The sequence below is a fragment of the Cornus florida genome, unplaced genomic scaffold, assembly GCF_030987335.1.
Source record: "Cornus florida cultivar Cherokee Brave unplaced genomic scaffold, ASM3098733v1 CherokeeBrave_3.0.0_Hap2_Chr01, whole genome shotgun sequence".
Taxonomy (NCBI): Eukaryota; Viridiplantae; Streptophyta; class Magnoliopsida; order Cornales; family Cornaceae; genus Cornus; species Cornus florida.
Genome location: NW_026775571.1, coordinates 91,724,695 through 91,745,420, shown reverse-complemented (window position 1 = coordinate 91,745,420; position 20,726 = coordinate 91,724,695). Strand labels below are relative to the sequence as shown.

At 33.5% G+C, this 20,726-nt stretch overlaps 1 protein-coding gene across 3 annotated transcripts; it reads right to left on the bottom strand.

The window, feature by feature from the left end:
• Positions 1–5,246: 5,246 nt before the first annotated feature.
• LOC132306413 (protein TRANSPORT INHIBITOR RESPONSE 1-like) lies at positions 5,247–12,415 on the bottom strand. Of its 3 annotated transcripts, none has more exons than XM_059803800.1 (5): positions 12,121–12,415; positions 11,007–11,536; positions 9,049–9,541; positions 7,015–7,791; positions 5,247–6,021 (listed from the first exon to the last, which is right to left on the bottom strand). In XM_059803800.1, exons 2-4 carry the CDS (start codon positions 11,510–11,512, stop codon positions 7,036–7,038), a joined length of 1,755 nt encoding a protein of 584 aa, XP_059659783.1. In that variant the 5' UTR covers positions 11,513–11,536; positions 12,121–12,415; the 3' UTR covers positions 5,247–6,021; positions 7,015–7,035. The 3 variants fall into 3 exon arrangements, with proteins under 3 accessions (XP_059659783.1, XP_059659782.1, XP_059659790.1); XM_059803799.1 differs by having other exon boundaries at positions 11,007–11,532; positions 12,121–12,414; XM_059803807.1 differs by having other exon boundaries at positions 11,007–11,532; positions 12,332–12,353.
• Positions 12,416–20,726: the final 8,311 nt, after the last annotated feature.

The window sequence follows — 20,726 nt, the reverse complement described above, 5'->3', positions numbered from 1 at the left end:
CCAGGTTAAGCACGCTTAATTTTGGAATTCTGATAAATTGATCACGACCAGGGACGACGGATCTACATTCAAGTTAGTGGGGGCAATTGCTTTTTGTAGTATAATACCTTGTTAAATTTTCCTTTTTAAATTATATACCTTTGAAATTTCAACATTGCCCCCCACTAGAATCACTAAAAAAAATCACTATTGCCCCCTCCCACATAAGTTTCTGGCTCCGTCCCTGATCACGACTATCATGTCTTTAAACGATTCTATTATAAAAAGGTGTTAAACCTTACATATATCACTTCACATTCTTTAAGCGATGTGGAATCATGACACATTGACACTCTATAGTCTGTCAGTGTAGTAACTTGTCCAATGTTTCGCACTCGCTCACATAGATCGTCACAACGGTGTTGTGCAACATTGAACGGCAAAGATCGCTCACGCGTGTGAACAACACCGTATTATTACTGCATGAAATATTCATGCGTGTGAGTGATCACAGTTATTCCCGAACAACCACGTACATGCACCGCATCCGCACTAGGCGTAGAGGAAGTTATGGAAGCTTTTCATTTCATGGGAAAAGGTTAAGTATGGGCATCAAAAACCCTAAGAGAGGACAAAGAGGATATAAAAAATTAATGACCCCATGACATGATTAGGTGTCTAATCTATAGTGTTCCAAAGCTCTCATTACATGACAAAATGTACCCATTATTCTGTTAGTCACGGATTTTTATTTTATGTGATCTCATTTTACCACTCTTGTAAAGAAGATGATTTATATATATATATATATTGCTAACAGTTAAATAATTTCCTAAGTGGGTGTTTGGGATTTAATTGTTTTTTCTTTTCTTTTCTTTTAAACTTTCCATTCTGAGGCCTGCGTGCCGACTGAGCAATTGCTCAATGAAAAATGTTTGTTGCATCCAACAATGGTTGTGTTGCTGTCTTAACCTTAGCATCATTTGAGTTGTCACATGGCCATGATATATTCTTGTTGGAAGCATATATATATATACATAATGTCATGTACTTATAAATCATACTAACTATATGGTGGGGTCGTAGCCTATAAGAATCATTCATCATCAAGCGTAGATTAATTACCTAAACTATATTATATGGTTAATTAGTAGCTTAAACTGTCTGCAGTCTAAATCTGATTAAGCTAAAAGGCCACTCCAACACCGACAAATCATACGATGATAGTGTAAACGCGATTAATCATACATAATTTTGCACATTAATCATACATAATTTTGCACATTAATCATACTTAATTCGTGTTGTAACTTTCAAGATACTTTGATTCACTATGACATGAGATTGAAAAGCAGAAAAGAAAAAGTGAGAAAAGTGGTAATGTTGTGAAATTGTATTAACAAGCCACTGAAAGCATTTTGTTGTGGTTCTTGTTTTGTGGGCAATGAAGGGTTAGGTGTGTAGAAATTAATGTCATTGCATCAAAAAGCATGCTACAAATTGGACACCTTTGAGTAGAAAATAAGGGATTTGCTAGATTGAGACATGGGTACAAAATAACTTAGCTTTGAAGAGAAAGGTACATGTAACAATCTTTCATCAATATATTCATGTGCATACACTGAAATGGAGCACAAGATTTCCCAACAATAAATGGAAAAAAAGAAAGAGTGAACATTGGAATAGAGATCGCTTCATAAGGATGTAAAAAATTCGGTGTCATTAATTTGAATCCCTAAATATATATATATGTATTCATAATCATTCGAATTGAACTTTTTGGGATGATTGTTGTAAAACAGCAAAAACTAAGGTCTATCTGGTTTAGTTTTCTAAAAAAAAGAATTCGGAAAACTTTGTTTTTAAAGAACTAAAAAATACATTTATCTGAATACAACCATTTTTTTTAGAAACTATCAACCAAATAGATTTTTGTACAATTTTCTGACTTTCAATTCTCATAACATTGGAAGAAAGATCGCTTCATAAGGATGTAAAAAATTCGGTGCCATTAATTTGAATCCCTAAATATATATGTATTCATAACCATTCGAATTGAACTTTTTAGGATGATTGTTGTAAAGCAACAAAAACTAAGGTCCGTCTGGTTCAGTTTTTTTTAAAAAAAGAACTCAGAAAATTTTATTTTTAAAGAACTAGAAAATACCGTTATCTGAATACAACCATTTTTTCAGAAACTGTCAACCAAATAGATTTTTGTATAATTTTCTGACTTTCAATTCTCATAAGAGTCATGAGAGAAAAACCGCCCCTATAGTATGCATATAGAGTGTATAAGCCTTCTATACATTCTGAAAAATCCTTAATATTTAATTTTTTAGTAAATAAGGGTCTGAATGCTAAACAGACAAAGCGTCCCTCCATAACTGAATAAAAAAAGAGTAAAAAATTAATTAAATGTGAAATGACTAAAGTGTCCCTCTTTTTTTTTTCTTCATATGTATAAGGGCACTATTGGAAGAGAAAATAGTATTTTCAGAATTTTATATCTTAAATGGCACATGACTAAGTTTGTAACCAAACAGTGACTTTAAGTCCTTTTTTGATTATTTTTTCAAACTTAACGCATTTTCTCTTCCAAAGAAGGCAAGGGGTTATTAATCTGTTGGTAAACTTAACGTACTTATATATCCAAAAATAATTTTAAGGGTAATATTTGTCCAAAATTTAAAATTAGAGGTGTTTCTCTCACTTTACTCTTCTCATAAAGTAAAAAACTATTCTAAAAAAAACTGAAGCAAGCAAATTCTTTTCCCCCAACAATTTTCTTGATTTAACCAAATTGAGGATTTGGACTGAAAATCTCAGCATTCATGTTCATTACCCACCCATAATATACAATTTACTCAAAGTCTAGAAATGAGAGACATAGCATAGGCAGTTACTTCTTTGATTAGCTTGTGACACACACAAAAACATAGTATTGATTTTTTAAGTGGAGTTGCAACTTTGGTGACACTACTACTAAAAGTAAACTCAGTGAGCATGTTAGATTTTGAGTTTTGACATTTTGATGTGATGGATTAAGAATTCTTGGAAGTGTTGATAATGACTCATCCAAAAAGAAACTGTTATAATCTCATTTTTTGGGGCCCTAACCATTTTGACCAAGCCATCTAATGTGGGGGGTAGACCAACCAAGAAAAGTTTGGTGGTGGTTCAACTATCTATACAGTGGCCATTGAATGAACCAATAGATGTCTTGTTGGAATTGGAACAAGTGAACTACATGTTGGATGTACAACCCTAAAAATCATCCTCTTCGTGATCATAGCCATTGAAACTTTTTAGTCCACCTGATTGGGTGCAACATTTTACAAATGATTTTCCATCATTGAAACCTTGGTTGTATATTTTGGTTTGCTTTTATAGACTTGACGTACAATTTATGAAGATATTTATCTGTTTTCACTACCTTGACCGATAATTATGAATTTGTGAACTAGCTTTTATCTTCAATTTGCACAGCAAGAAAATGATGTGTGTCCAAAAAGAGATATTCATGGGACCTGTATATTTCTCAGAGGGTGAAATGGTCATTATAAGCTTAAAATATGAAGGTGACAGCCTACCAAAACCTTGCTTAGTCATGGTTATAACTTGCTAGGTATTGTTAGACTATCAACCTACATGAATTCATTCTTTTCTTTTAGGAGTAGTCCTGTAATACATTTATTTTCTTGTCATATTTTCTTATTACTTCATCCAATGTTAATTTTAGTAATGTCTTTTCTCTTATCTTATAGTATTTGTATTAATATTCTTTTCTTTTATCGGTACATAAAGTGATCTAAGAGTATACCAAAGGCGGCTTATCCTATAGTATTGGTATTTTCTGGCTTTTTCAAAAGACAATGTGGATAGTCTAAGTTTTCGTATAAGCGTGTAAGCGTGATGCATAAAAAAATAAAAAAATAAAAAAATAAAAATAAAAAAAAAGCAAAAATTTATAAAGGGGTAAGGTAGATTATGAGTGGACACTTACCAAACCTTAACCTAATCAAATAAAATAATTGTTATAGGGATGGGAGTATGAGAATGGGACAAAAATTTGACTATCATATCTTATAAGAGGTGATTAAATCCTCCAATTGCTGTTTAAGTTGAGTACAGCTTATATGATATGACCATTTATTAATAAATAAAACATTTCTTTAATTGATAAAAAGGTACCTCACACCCCTGAGCGATTAATAAATATGACTTTCGATTTTTGGAACATTGAATGAAAAGCAATATGGTTTGAACCTCATTGTCCTCAATGCAAAATTAGACTTCCTTCCTACAATTTGAATAGGGATCATATGAAACCAACCACCTCATTTTATGAAAAGTTTGATAATTTTACACCTCACCTTCATTTTGAGCTCTGGTTTGATTATACCCACATTTTATTTATTTTTATTTTTTTTTTGGAGTTCAAAATTTTAGTTGTAACGCAAAATAGTTATTAATTGAGTAGACATATTTCATTAAACTCAATAACTAAATGTTCTTTGGTAAATCAATTCAAAAGTTCTAACAATGGAATTTATATTTCACTTAAAAGTTGAGATAACACACTTTCGACATTACTGACCATTTTCAGAGATCCGACTCAATCTTTTATACCAATGTATCGCATTCTCTCGATTAGGTCATGATAAGAAAATACTACTAAATCTTTATGAAGTGAGAGGAGGGAAGGCGCACTACAACTAACATAACAGTGACCTGAAAAAGTTAGATAGCTTAAACTAGCACGCAACAATGGCTTTCTCTGATAGAGGCTATCTTCTTCAAGCTTCCCCCAAGCTCTTTTTAAAAATCTCAATACTTAATTTTAGTTTTATCAAACAATGCCTAAGAAAATCTCTTATTACAATCTCAGCTGAAGTTCAGCACCTAAGAAAATCACTTATTACGATCTCAATTAAAGTTAAGCACCCAAGAACATCTCTTATCACACAATACCAAATGAAGTTACTCTCTTATTACATACAATCTCAGTGATCTTTCTTTCTTTGCCAATTTAAAACTCCTAGAAAATCTTGGTTCAGTTTTTTGACAAATTTGTTCTCTCTCAGAGACATGAAAAAAAATAATAATAATAAAATAAAAATTAGTGCACTCAAAAATTTGCTCCTTTAATTGACAATTTTGTAAACATTTTTCTCTATAAAGAGTTAAAAGGGATCCAATTTCATAAAAGTCATCTATGATTCTCAGAATTTTACCGAGCTGTTGCCATACCAGACTTCGAGTCATAATAACAACCCAGGAAACCATATTATTATTGAAAAACCTCAGTTGGCTTTGCATCATCACATTGTATATGAAATTGCATCACTGAGAAGAGATAAAATGCAAAGGATAACAAACAATTCAATATCCAACTTGCCATACAGTCCCTGCACAACATAGCATCGGACAACTTACATAGCATCAGTCCACGGCACCATTCAATGACCACTCCAGGATTCAGAATTCCGGGACTAAGCCACGGCACCCAACCAATTTGTGCCCATTTCAGTATGGTGCCCGTTACCACGCATTGCTCCTTTCACCAGCTTTTGATAGAAAGATTCCTCCAGTTCCTTCTCCGTCTTACCAGTTTAGAAGGCAAACGGTCGCTGATGACTGAAATGCTTCAAAAAATGCATCAGGAAAGCACTTCAACATACAGCAACACATCAAGGAGACGCAGGATCTCAATGGAACTGGGTGGCAATGCATTGTGCCAACTGCCATGGTTGTTTCATCTATGTCTGCATCCACAGCCTTGCATTCTTCGTTTTCAGGATGCAGCAATTGTTTTAACTGCCGAGGCAAACTTGTACCCAAACTTGAAGGCTGCAAAGGCACAAGTTTTTTCCTCTCTTGCTTCCTTGGTTTCCAGGGTTGCTACATAAAGAAGCAGCAGCCGAAAGACAGGTTTCCCAGTCCCGAATCTCTCTTCCTCTCTTCCACCCGTTATTCCATTGAGTCATATGAACTGTCAACCCGAGTAGCCACAAGTGAGTTGATCATCCACTATGAAACCTACAAGTGAATATTAGAAAATTATTGTTAGCAACAAGTCCAGGAAAAACAGAGAACATACAAAGTCTGAACACCTCTACGTAGATAAAAGTCTTTATGAATGCATTATAGTTCAATTGAAAATTCAATGACAGTATAACCTTGGTCATAATTCTTGTGTGTGTGTGTGTGTGTGTGTGTGTGTGGTGGGGGGGGACGACCTTGCTGGATAATCAAATACGGACACATCTTATATAACAAAGGAGGCATCTGGAAATAGATTCAAGCTAAAAATGGTTATTCGAGAATCTCACAGGTGTGCCCTGTTCTAAATCAGGAAGAAAGTTTAAAGATGATTCTATAGCAAAAAATGTCTCAGTAATGTATTTTGTTGAACATACAAGCACAGTATCCTGGAAAAAATAATAGAAAATTATTTTATACCCCAATCAGATAGTGGAATTGCATTTCACGTATCGATATTGAAAGTCTTGCTACACAGGCTCATCAATTTAGATACTGTAGAGTTTAGCCAATCACCGAGAGGACATGCTACATGTAATACATATATCATACAACAGCACCTCCAAATTTCATATTCTTCTTTTCCTTGGGTAGACAAGATATGAATACTGAATAGTTTAGTGAAATTATCTACCAACCTTCACTCCTTAGCTCCATACCACAATCTACCTAGACCTGATCAACTTGCCTTGCCCTTGGGTACCAATAAGTTTAGCAATTGTTAGTAAGAGCTTGCAGCACATTCAAGAGTTAGTGAAGAACCTCAGTGCCAAGAAATTGGCCCCCAAAAGATGAAAGTGCCCAGCCTATGCCAATAAATTCCTTATAGCAAGTAATAAGGCCCAACAAATCTATGGTAATACATTGGATTGCAGCACAATGCATGTATTTTTTTATGATTGTACATTTGTACACACACACATGGAGTGTGTGTGTGTGTGTGTGTGTGTGTGTGTGTGTGTGTGAGAGAGAGAGAGAGAGAGAGATTACCAAGATCTTTTTCTTTTAACTTCAGAGAGTGAGAACAAAAGGTGGAGAATCCTTTCTTGGCCCGGCTACAGAACGATAAACGTAAACTTTATCTGCTTGACTGTCATCACTTTCATCATCCTTTATTACCTCAACATTCAACCTTGGCATTTCCCTTGCCAGTAGTCTACACCCATTCATTGTCACATTGCAAGCTGACATCCAGAGTGAGCGCATTGACTCATACTTCTCCAAACCTGAGAGTAGTGCTGCATTCCCGAAAGGGCAATCCCTAATTTCAAGCTTCTTCAGCTTTGGGCAACCTCCTAGCACACATTGCATCCCCCAGTCACTGCTGCCAGCAAATGCCACTGATAGTGTCTCTAGGTTTTTGGCATACTTCCCAATGTACTCAAATGTCAGATCCGTCAACAGGCCTGAAACTGCAAGCCTCTGAAGTTTGGTGCAAGTCTTTACCACTGCGCCAAAAGCCTCATCCATTGGTTCATCCGTGAGATGATCTGGCTGGCCCGGGTTCATTATGCAGAGGCGGAAATGAGTGAAATCAGGGCAATTCTGCACTATGGTTGCCACAGCAGCATTAGTCATCTGCCGACAAAAATAGAGAACATAGCGGAGTTTGTGGCATCCATATGACACAGCAACAAAACCTGACTCAGTCACCCCACGGGGAATATCCTGGTCAAAAGGATCTGCAGGGAGGACACGGAGTTCTTCAAGCAACGGGCAACTAGTTCCAACAGCCTCCAGCCCCTTGTCTTCCACCGTGTCCATGACCTATACCAAAAAAGTGAACATAGATATTAGAACGTAAGAAAATATTTTGATTTAGTGTAAGATGTGAAGTTCTCATTTAGTATAGTCTATGGCATATATGAGATCCACAAGTTAAACTGAAACTCAATGATTGCTCAGATTGCTAGATGTGTAGTTCAATAAAGTATTCTTCAGGGTTACTTTATCGTTCTCTTTTGATATAAAAAGGGCAAACAGATGATTCTATATTGTAAGAGGACAAATTGGAAATGATAGTTTTTCCGAAATTTATGGCAAGCTGTTTTGGAGAAAATTTGGAGTTCTTGAAAGTATACTATGAAATGACAAATCTAACAGCAAACAATTATCAGCAAAAATGTTTTTGATTACTTCACACTAAGACCAAAGAAGGGGAATAATTTTGTAACAAACTATGACCAGTAAATTGTCACAACAATATAGCTGCTTCCACAGCCACTTTGGAAGAAGCCTTGGCATTTTGGCAATAGCAATATCCATAAACACACTCATGTTTTTCATTAGACAAAGGCCAATCACAACAGATATTCTAGCACAAGGTAATCAAAAATGATCTGTATTAAAAAATTAAAAAAAATTAAAAAAAAAAAAAAAAAAAAAAGACACACACAGAAGAATCCTATAAAAGTCAGACAGACTGAGAGATGTGAATGTTACAGGATAATCATCGGTCCTGCCATCAAACTTGATCCACAATCCACTGGGGAAAAAGTGAAGCATTTGGAAAAATAAAATAAAATAATGGTGATTTTATCAGCAATTAGCATCCATGGTTCCTTGGAGAAACTAACAGAATTCTTGTACAATCTCATATGTAAATAGGACATGTAAATATTGGTGCCCAATACAACGCCAAGGTCTCCGACGCTGACCAATAAAAGAAATGCAGTCTACATCTATCTGGAATCAATCAGTCACTTCATCATTAAATGAAGACAGCATAATCTGCATTTTTAGGTTTAATGGAAGATGAAAGCAGGAAAACAAAGCTATATTTTCATAGCCATGAAGCTACATGGAGGGCAACTCCATTGTTTATGAGACAAGGAATTGTTACCATTTCCTTAATAAGACAGTGAATAGTAGTGGGTTTAGAATTGCAAGTTATGCCCCATGACAAATTCAAAAGTAGTAGAGGAATCTTTACATTTGCCCTTAATGTGTTGCTCACTAGAAATCTAAGGATAAATTTTCTGTTAAGGGAATGACTACATTAGATAGGAATTTGGAGTTACTTACCCAGAGACGCCGCAGATTTGGGCATTGAGCAAGAAGCTTAGTGAATTCACCAGTTTGCAGAGTTGCATAGCTCAAATTTAAGAAAGTCAGACTGGCACAGGCAGGGTATAAAACTGGGAGATAGAGGGAAGTGGCTTCCCATAAACCTGAGAGGGTGTGTAGATTTTTGCAGTTGCTGAACGCACTTTCAAGCTCTGTATACTGCCTATGCGTGAGCTCTTGGTGGAAGGAGCCAGTACCAAGCTCAGTGAGCTGAGGGGCCCGCACAAGCAGTCTTTGTAATTGTTCCAAGGTGATATTCCTATTAACCTTCAAAACGCTTAATGACTTACACCTAGTAACAAGTCTTTCAAGGTCATCAAAACTGACATCACTGCTCAGGCTAGCAAAGTTCAATACTTCCAATGATGTGAAATTTTCAGGAAAGCAACTTAACCAACCTCCACCAAAATCTTCCATGCCATTCTCCTGTACGTCAAGCTCAGTCAAGTTCCTGCAAGACATTAAATTTAGAAGGCTACTTTAGAACTGTATAACTTTTATTCATTTTGACATATTTTATGATCAACGAAGTAGACTACTTTACAAATAGTCAGTCAAATATTGACTTAAAAGGATTATTTATACAAGAACAATCAAGTTGAAGATCCAGATGCCCACCTACAGAGGAAGTGGAAAAATAAGCAAACAGCAAATCGTAATGCATTTTTATGAAAATGCCCCATCAAAAATCCAAGCAAGTAGAGGCAACTAAATGGACGAAATAAAGCATATGCTGATTGCAAGTCGATTATATTTGTGTCTAACAACGTTGCAAGTTGCTTTAAATAGCCAGAAGGAATAGACCCAAGGAATTTCACTTTAATGAGAAATGGATGTCACTAAGACGTTTCGCATCTCAATTAGAGACTAGGTTCCCAGAACCAAATGGAGAAATCTCTACTGGCTTTCACCCAGATGATTCTCAAGCTACAAACTTTATCAAAAGTAAAAAAAAAGTGAATACCAAAATAATAAATGCTCATGAGTGATTGGTAAACTACTGCTATTAAAGGATAATGAACCAAAAGGCCATTGATAATACTTAATTTCTTGATACTGGTGATTTGTGTAAGCATCAAATCTGAGCCATTCCTAAAACCGTATGCAAATGAAGTCCATGGGCAACTCCCAAAACCATATGCTCACAAATTCATTGCCTAACCTAATCATTTCATTCCGCAGATGACAGATCCAGTATAGAGGTCTCAGCAGTCCATCAATTATGGTTTGCTACTCCTAATTATATGGTCAACAATTGATTATCGGTCTGCTTTACCTAAAGCTATCTAATTTGAAAATTAACCATTCCTTCTCAATAATATCAGTAAAAGGGGAATGTTTTAACAGCCAAAACCGCTAGATGCAGAGTTCCTATTGATGAACAACATAAAGGCACTGCACAAGTAGTCACCACACTGAAATTTACCTGCAATTACTCTCCCGCGTGAAAGGTTAGGATATGTTTTTTTCTTATCCAATGATAATAAAGATATTTGTGCAGGGTATGTGCAGAGTATGGTTTGACATCAAGGACATGGCATCCATTAAGATAACAGGTCAAACGTCACATCAAGAAAGCAACAGAAAAAAAGAAACATAAAGTAGAACCACTTCAATTTCCACTAAACTTTTGTTTTACATAGTAAAAACAACGCAACTGAACAAACCTCCCATGCCCCAAATCAATTCATTTATTCCTGTACTACCTCAAGAAACATAATTTTTATCTACTTTTTCACAAACATATACACATTTCTTATGATTCCTGACAATATTACCAGATCTCATTACCAAAACACCCATCTAATTAGAACCATAAAATTACATAACAGAAGCCATAAATGCAGTGAATATAAACCAAAATCTAAATTTTTCATTCAAGAAAAAGGCTTAATCAACACACACAAATTGCTTACTTGCAATGAGTTGAAATAGAAGCAAGGCCATCAGTGCTGAACCCATCACAGCTCAAGAGCGAAAGAGCTCGGAAATTGGGAAAGGATGTCGCCAGGAACTCCAAGCTCTTATCACTCACTGCCATCCTCTTCAGCCTCAACTCCTCAAGAAAAGGGTAAGCCCTCGCGAACACCACCAGCCAAGAGTGAATATCAGCTCCCCAATCCTGCGGAACCAAATTGAAATCCGAAAACCGGGGCTTCCCTTTCAGGGTCACGCTCCGAATCTTCGGAAACCTCCGGGCAACAATCTCCGGCGATACCGAATAACAGTTGCCGATAAATACATGAGTCCGACTCCATCGCTCGGCGTTGTACCAATCTTTGCACACAAGTGAGACTGAGCTCCGATCTTTGTGTGACTTCACAAGGGACAAAACTGGCTCCAAGACCTCGTCCGGAAATGGCAAAAAGGAATTCGACTCGGACGAGTCCGGCGAGTCCTTTCTCTTTGTAATTCGAACCATATCGATTCGAGACTCGATATCTAACTTACAAACCACATTCAATGACGAAAATTAATCAGAATATTAAGAGATCAGTGGCTAAAAGATTTAGTTCAGAATGAGAGAAGCTTAGAAATACTGACTGATATTTAGAGACTGAACAATTAGTATAAATCACCCATCAAATCAATGACGAAATCTAATCAAACTCGTAATCAATGCACATAAATATATGTAGATATACTGTATATACATATAGATTTCAAATGCTGGAATGAAACATTAAAAGATCGGTGACTAAAAACAGCAGATTTAGCTTTTTCAGGAAAAAAAACAAAAAATCAGAATGACAAAATTAGAAATACTGACTGATATTTTTGATCCTAAACAATTACTATAAATCAGTCATCAAATTAAACACGTGCTTCAGGTACTAGCACCTTGAGCTGGAACTTGTTGTGCCAGTGTTTGGAGACAGAGAAATCGTTAGGTTTTCATGGAAAGTTTCTTAAATCCTACTAACAGAGTAGTTTCAATAATTATAAAAATACTCAAAACTATTTATACACAAACATATATATACATATATATATACACACACACACAGAGATATGGAGAGAGAGAGAGACCTATTTTCAGGCCAATGAGAGATCCGCCATGGAAACAGCTTGAAGGAGCTTAACAAGATTTATGGACATATGCATCTATAGACTATAGATACATAGAAATACATACATATATATATATATATAGAGAGAGAGAGAGAGAGAGAATTAAGGAAAGCTTGGTGCCATGGAAAAATCTTAGATAAGAGAGCTCTTAATTATGATTCTTCTTCACCTTTTGAATCTCAAAGCAGCTAAAGAAGAGGCCAACCCAGGCGTATTATAGCAAAAACTGAGCTGAAAATATAATAAATTATTAAAAAAAAATAGGCAATTGGTCCAGGTGGTGCTGAAGCTAACAGACTGGCAGAGAGCAACCTAAGATATCCACTGTGGTGTGATTTGTACACAACCTCTCATACTGCCACGTGTCGTAATCACATGGTTGAGAAGGCTTTTGAGGCCTTTTTGTAGAAGATACCAGATTTCGATAGCTGAGTGGCGAGTGAAATAGTAAAAAAGGCTTTTTACGGTAGAGTAAATGGTAAAAGCGTTTATCCCTTAACGGGTAGCCCTGTATGTACTGTGCGTTTTTTCCTACTTGTTTTTACCGATGTCGACGCGAGAGCTCCCTGGATCAATGAATTGTCCTTTACCCGCCATAAACGAGGAGGTCCGCACAATTACAAAGATGTTCCATGTATACAGTACTTTTTTATTTTTTTTTCACATATATATATATATACAGTACTAACCTTTCCTAAACTACAGCACAAAACAATTATTGAATTATTTTTTTACAATCAAAAATTAATTCAATAATTGCATATTAACTAAAATGTTCATTATTCATAATAATTCTAACTATATTAGACACGTATTCAAGTTGTATCAGTATATACAGGAAGTGTTTGATATGGCATGTTATAAGAAATGTCTATATTTCCTAATATTTTGCTCATGCACAACATCAATAAAGAGGGCATGTGAGTTATAGCTGTTTTCTTTCGAAGAAAGGCAAACACATTGGTTTTAGCCTTTTTAATGATGGCTAATGACAGAGTTTGAGATGGATTTGATTGAACCTACCAACCCTTGTTAAGCTTTTAATTTTTGCGGGAAAAAATTATTTCTTTTATTCTAAAATTTTTGTTCATCTTTCAATTTGGAAATATTCCAAAATATATCTCATTTCAAAAATAAAAATATATTCAAACTATCACTTAAAATTGACTTGATTAAATAAGTGGACTAATTACTGAGTACTTTTTTATCTTTTAATAATGCTAAATTTGAAATTTCGTTCTTATTCTCTCATCAATTCAATTAAAAAAAATGCTAAAAACTCACTATCATAAAAAAATTGAATTCTCTAAACACATCAAAAATTTTGGAAAAGAAGAAGTATACTTTTTTTTATTAAAAAATTAGAATAACCATTAATCAGTGAAGAGAAAAATCAAATATGGCTAGTATAAGCAATTTGCATGTTTTGATGCAATTAAGTGAGATCCGAGTTAGACTCTCGTCACTGAAGATTTCTTCTCGGAATGAATATATATATATATATATATATATATATATATATATATATATATAGCATTAATCATATATCATGTTTTGTTGATTAATGAAAGTATGACATAATAAAAGAGTAATCATGTTCTAGGATTTTAAAAAAAAAAATTTATTTTGATAAATTTATCTCCATACCCTTTTTCATTTTTGTTTTTTATAAAAAGAAGGGTGAAGTACATTAAACTTCCCTTTTCTATATGTGTTTTTCACTAAACTCCCCTTTTTTATTTTTTTGTCAAAAAAAACCCGTCAACTATTAGAGGGGAGTGATTTAACTAACTTCCGTTAACTAACTATTAGAAGAGGGTGATTTAATTCTCAAATATATATGCGTGTATATATATATATATATAGCAAATAAATTTCAAGAAAAAAAAACTAAGTTTATATTGGAAAAAAAAAAAAAAAAAATAGGCATTATTTTTGGTAGTGTCCCTTTAATAAATCTATATAAAATGAAAATCAATAAAAACCAAACAAATGAATGCACAATATAATTCTCAAATATATATATATATATATATATATATATATATGTAGCAAATAAATTTTAAGAAAAAAAAACCTAGATTTATATTGGAAAAAAAAAAAAAAAAAAAACCATTGCAATAACCTGTACTCTTCTTCTTGTTCAACTTCTTTTATTTACCCATCATTATAATATTATATATAATTTGTATCATAATATAATGGTATATATAATATGTATCATTAAATATTATTTAAATATATTTTCATTTCCATCTAGCCTTCCGACCAATATAAGTCTAGTATTTAGGAAAAAAATTTAGGTTTTTTTTTTTCTTGAAATTTATTTGCTATATATATATATATATATATATATATATATATATATATATATATATATTTGAGAATTATATTGTGCATTCATTTATTTGGTTTTTATTGATTTTCGTTTTATATAGATTTATTAAAGGGACACAACCAGAAATAATGCCTAATTTTTTTTTTCCAATATAAATTTAGGTTTTTTTTTTTTTGAAATTTATTTGCTATATAGGGGGGTGATTTAACTAACTTCCGTTAACTAACTATTAGAGGGGGTGATTTAATTCTCAAATATATATATATATATATATATATTTGAGAATTAAATCACCCCCTCTAATAGTTAGTTAACGGAAGTTAGTTAAATCACCCCCCCTTTAATATTTGATGGAGGTTTTTTGACAAAAAAATAGAAAATGAGGGTTTAGTGAAAAATACAGATAGAAAAAGTGGGGTTTAATGTAGTTCACCGTAAAAAGATATTAGATATTAATAAAATTTTATTAAAAATACTACTCTTTCTTCTTCTTCTTCTTTTTTATAGGATAATAAAAATAACTCATCAAACTTTGATGTAACTATCCAAATCTTCCATTTCCTTTATTTTTCCTTCCAAATTTTTATACCAAACAAAAAAAAAAAAAAATTCATATCCCCCCATTTCTTTTCCTTTCATTTCATTTCTTTTCAATCTTAAACATATTTCAATGATAAACATAATTAACTTGTTAAAAATTAATAATAATAACAATTGTAAACGTAATCTATATACATACATTATGTAACGGGACCCAAAAGAAACAGATAATTACATATTGATTCCTAAAGTGCAATCAAGCCAAGCACTAGGTTCTTCGGACTCGGCTTGGCAACGCTAAATTGTGTCCGAGCTCGGTTTAGTACTCAATTGAGCATAACTTGGGCCAGATTGAGCTCGACTCGGTGATGTGCTGGGCTGGATTAATGATTACCAAAGAGATAAGTGAACTTTTTTTTTATGTGAGTTGATTTAAAAAAAATTAAAAATTAAAAATTAAAAAATTGATTACATACATTATTCACGAGTCCTTGTACAAGCTTGTTCACGAATATATATAAACAAACAAAACGAGGCAAGTATATAAATGTTTGAGATTTAATGAACGAGCCTATAAATCACGTTGATTTTCTTTTGTGCAACTTCTTCATTCTGCCTCCCTGCTCCCTTCCATAGGAGTGAGGAGATGAAGGCCTCCTCTCACGACTACAATAAATTCGGAGTGTTTCAATCAGTGTGTTCTGTGGGTATTTTTTTTACGCCGTTTTTTTGTTTTCTTCGACTAGATCTTTTCATGTTTGGTTCGTTTTCGGATCACATAAGCGGATCTGTTGTTTTCTCCGACTAGATCTCTGGTCTAAGTCGGTTTTGGTTTTCCCGACTCGATTTAATCTTTTTCTCCTTGATTTGATCTTGTGCGGAGTTTATTGGGTGTTGGAGCGCCTTGTGATTATAGTTTTGGAGCAGTTGTCGTGATGATGGCTAAATCTTTCGGTCTCTCCTATTTACTGCGTTCTCTCATGATAATTCCGTTTATAAAATATTGACTTTATTTCCTCCACAAATTTAGAGTATATTTTTTATTTATTTGTTTTGTTTCACTTTATGCCTTTTTACGGTCGTCTATCTCTAAATGACGGCTAAAAAAAAACAAAGGGGAAGGTTTAACGGTGCCATTAAATAAGGTGGGAAGCTGACAGAAAAGAAGCAATGATGGGGTCATGTGAGGGAAGCACGTGATTCCCTCCTTAACCGCACGAGTCCACGCCACGGTTCTTCTATTCCTCCCAATAAATAATATCGAAGCATCTAATTCGTACAGCTAATCATCTCGAATCTCTATAATTAAACCATAATACCCCCAAAATTATAATAATAATAATAATTCTATATATGTATTATCAACAATAGTAAATTATACACAAACAACATTATTTATAAAATCACAGCTGTCAGTCAATTCATCACACCGTCCACTTGCCGACACGTGGCTCTTCTGGCTCACACTCATACGCCATTAATTTGTCATACAAGAAAAATGTGCAAGTTATATAATTCCACCAATGTAAATCTATTTCTTCTTCTTTTCCCCCTAAATCTACGTTTATAATTGAAGCATCCATGTGAAGCTTATAGTTGAATTATGTCCAAAGTATATACATCACATTCAATAAAAAAAAATTGTATTCCTGCAATTTATTTGTGGCAAACATGAATATTATTTGTTTTGTGAATGATATAATTAGGACATGTACACAACTAGTTTCAAGTTCAAAAAACTATACAGGGTCTTACCACATAGTTTAACAGTCCTAATAAAACATTTATCTGAGAATTTGAATATGAGTCTGAGTTGGGTATGAAAATACATTTTCAATTACAGAAATAATCATTTTATGTAATCATTTTCAATTACATAGTTTGCCATACGTTTTTTTCTAGACATTTTCTTTTTGGATAAAGCATAACAATTTTTTTTTTTTGATGTAGGAGTGTTTTGAAAAAAAAATCAAAAGTTATGATTTTGGGTCATGAATAGTTGTCAAAATAAGAAAAATAACTTTTTGGTATTTTGGTTTTGGACCACTGTTCACGAAGTATTTTAGCACTATGTAAAATAAAACAAAATTGCACCAAACATACTTTTATTGTTAAAATCAATGATGTAACAGCCCAAAAATAAAAATAATAAAAATAAAATGCATGTCAAACGAGGCTTTAGTATCTTACTTCTAATACTTTGTCGAACCGGCTCCCCTCAATCAAAATGTCTCCCCGGGCAATTATAATATAACATTCATAGGTACAACTATTCTTAAAATAACAGCCAAAACAATGTCATTTTAGTTAGTTGTCATTGTTCAAACGACCTTATCACATTGAAATAAATATATATAAAATAAAGTAACTTACCTCCAAAATGAAGATGCCTTAATCGAATCTAACACAAAGAAGCCCTTGAAATTCCATGTTGAGGAGAAATCTTGAGAGTATACGAGGAGAAATCTTGAGAGAGAATAAGGGTTTGCTGGGTTTGTAATTTTGAAAATAGATCTCAAGAATTTAAAGAATAGAAAACTGTTTTCAGAATAAGGACTTGTTTGGCTTGTTTTCAGATAATATATTTTTGGCAAATAGAGTTCTCGAGAAAGAGAAATATTTAGTTAAAGGAGGGAAATCACAATGAAGGGAACAATTTCAAAGTATTATAATCGTTGCAACGATAATATGGTGTAACAGATAGTTACAAACATTTCATCAAAGCAAAGTGGACTTACAATAGAACCAAAAAGTTGATATATGTGCTTTAATGAAGTATTTGTAATCGTCCGTTACACCACATTATCGTTGCAACAATTTCAATAAATAATTTCTTGCTGAATGTTAAACTCGTAAATGCATTAAGAGAGATTTTAATTTAGAGGGGTCGCATCCATACTTCGTTAACAAAAAACATTGTTTGTAATAGTCGGTGCAAAAATATCTTGTAACAAATCTTAAAAATTAATATCAAGGAAACATTAAACAACAACACCCTCTTGGCTATTTGCTATGAGTTTATAAAAAATTATTATATGGTCCAATACTACATAACTCTTATCGATTATTGTCTGACACATAAGCAAAAATTAAAATATTTATTTACTTGTAGAGTTATTATTGGCCGAAACTATGAAGATGATTTTGATTTAGCTGAGAATTTGTGTCCCTAAGGTGGTGGAATAAGTCATTTTCCAATAAAAAACACGAAACAACCAAAACCCAGTGAGCTTTTAATAATTTAAACAAATCTCAGCCATCATAAAGAGTGCTATCCACACAATTATTATCAAGTGTCCTCGAACAGTATACAAGTGGGCCAAGAAACTGAGACAGCTGAAGCTTCCACGTCACTAATTGGCATAAAAAATTAGGGCACAGTTATATTCTAATAAATGCAACAGTGGCATATCTACTGTGCATTCATGTGAGGAGTGGGGAAGGTTGGCCCTGTTTTCTGATTGTGGGCCCCCATACAAAGGGGTTAGTTAGGTTACAGAAAAAAACACATGCTTCCAACCTTCTGTGGACTTCAATGTCCATTTTCTTTTTAGTCCATGACTTCATGTTCATTCTTAAAATGAAAAATCAAGAGGGTTGTGCCCATCTTTTAGGTTTTTTTTATTTTTATTTTTATTTTTTATTATTTTATTTTAATACACATTGTTTTTATTTTATTTTTATTTATTTATTTATTTATTTTATTGTGCTTGATTTATAAGTCTAAAATCAAATGTACAACATTACATCATTTCAGCTGCCAAAATTAACCCCCAAAATCACCTGCACCTATGATTTGTAACATAGAATTGGAAGGAATTCTAGTCCTTTGATGCACAAGCTCAATACATGTTTTGTTCTTTTACAATCGCTCGCAAGTCATACTTGTTGGTTAAATTCGGATTCGCTGCCTTAGAGAGAGTCGAACATAAGACCTTCCATGTGTAGAGCTCCTGTGTCCAACTCTTGAACTATTGGAATCAGCCGTGCAACATAATTTGCAATGTATTATAGTGTAAAATGTCATTTTTATTTAGCTAGTGCCTAGCATGTCCATTCATAGACCACCTAGACCTTATAAAATAGAAAAATCAGTACACCATTCAAACCAACATTTGTGTAATAGGATTCAAATCCTGATCCAAATTTTTGAGACCCCATGCAGATAGTGGCAAACAGAAAATCACAAGAAAAAAATAAAATAAAATTAGAGGAATATGTATATAACATTGTCATTTTTCTCGAATCATGAAAATATACAAGATTACAAATGAATCAAGTTGTTTACCAATAGGTAAATAGTCAAACTGATGACCCGTTAAAAAGCAACTCATATTCATTCACTAAAACTCAGTTCCTTAGAAAGCCAAACCTAAATAATATAACAATTATCATTTCTGATTTGAAGAAACTCTTTGCATTTTGAGAAAAGTGAATGTATGAGTGTATTTTTTTTTGCTAAGTTTTAAAATATATATATATATATATATAGTTCAATAAGCAGGCCCATGGGCCATGGCTTAATCAAGCCCATTTGTCAACCAACTACTTGTGCATAAGATAAGATTAAAGAGTCATTTGAATCGGAAATTTCAGTAAAAATCTAAGAATATTGACATCACCATTCCCATTCACCACTAAGATAGTGTTTGCTATTGCTTCCTCCAACTTTAGGGTTCATAGTTTATACGTATCTTTGATTGCAATAGACCCCTAAATCTCTTGTCTCCCAAACCTAAAAACCCCATGTTCTAATGTTGTATGAGCCATCATTTTTCTTTTTATCTTTTCCATATCAACATCCCTATCCAATCCATATATTTTTGTCTACATTTCGAGAATGTCATTGGAGAGCTAGGGTGGGGGTATTCCACGTGTCAACTCAGGTAGACATCAACATAGTCCCACTTGTTTGATCATAGCATATGCTTGACACATATTGTGTTATAATTCTATCCATCAAAGGGGACATTGCTGACACCAAACCTTTCAACAGGTCAGTGTTACTATTTTGTGTGCTTGTACAACACTGATTATATATATATATATATATATATATATCAGTGGTGAATGTGAATGGTGATGTCATTATCCAGTGTATTTTTTCACTAATTCAGGGCGTTTGGAAGGGTAAACAGGGTATATAATTTACATTTAACCTATTAGTCAAATTGAATGCCCTTACCATTACCACTATACTTACCTTTGCCCCCAAAAAATTTACAAGTTATCTTTTATTATTAGACCTACAAAAAAAAAAAAAAAAAATCCTTCTATAATTAGATGTACACATTTTGTATATAATTTATAAATTATATTTGGGACAAATTACAATCCATCTATCAAACTTTTGCAACAAACTCTCTTGGATTACTAAACAGTACAATGGCCGCTTGTTCAGTTTGGTTCTGTAACAATGGGTTGGACTTATCCTGGACCAAATTTATAAGCATAAACTTGAGTATGAAGAATATACACCCAAACCATTACATTTCTGCAGTTTCTTTATAGGTGAAACAGATAATATTAAGCCTTAGAAGTAGCCATGTAACTGATTTTGCTATAAGTATTAAATAAATAGTAGATCTCTTTGACGAAAGACGAAAAACCTACATCGAAGGAGCGACCTCAACGATAGCATACGCACAAGGATAATGATTCTCAAACCTAACAACCTAACCAAGAA

Bases quoted from the DNA above. Each gene is read 5' to 3' on its own strand.
- LOC132306413 (XM_059803800.1), bottom strand. From the start codon at position 11,512: ATGGTTCGAATTACAAAGAGAAAGGACTCGCCGGACTCGTCCGAGTCG. The intron at 9,542-11,006 runs GTAAGCAATTTG...AATGTCTTGCAG, and splicing joins TCTATTTCAACTCATTGCAA to GAACTTGACTGAGCTTGACG. The intron at 7,792-9,048 runs GTAAGTAACTCC...TTTTTGGTATAG, and splicing joins CAAATCTGCGGCGTCTCTGG to GTCATGGACACGGTGGAAGA.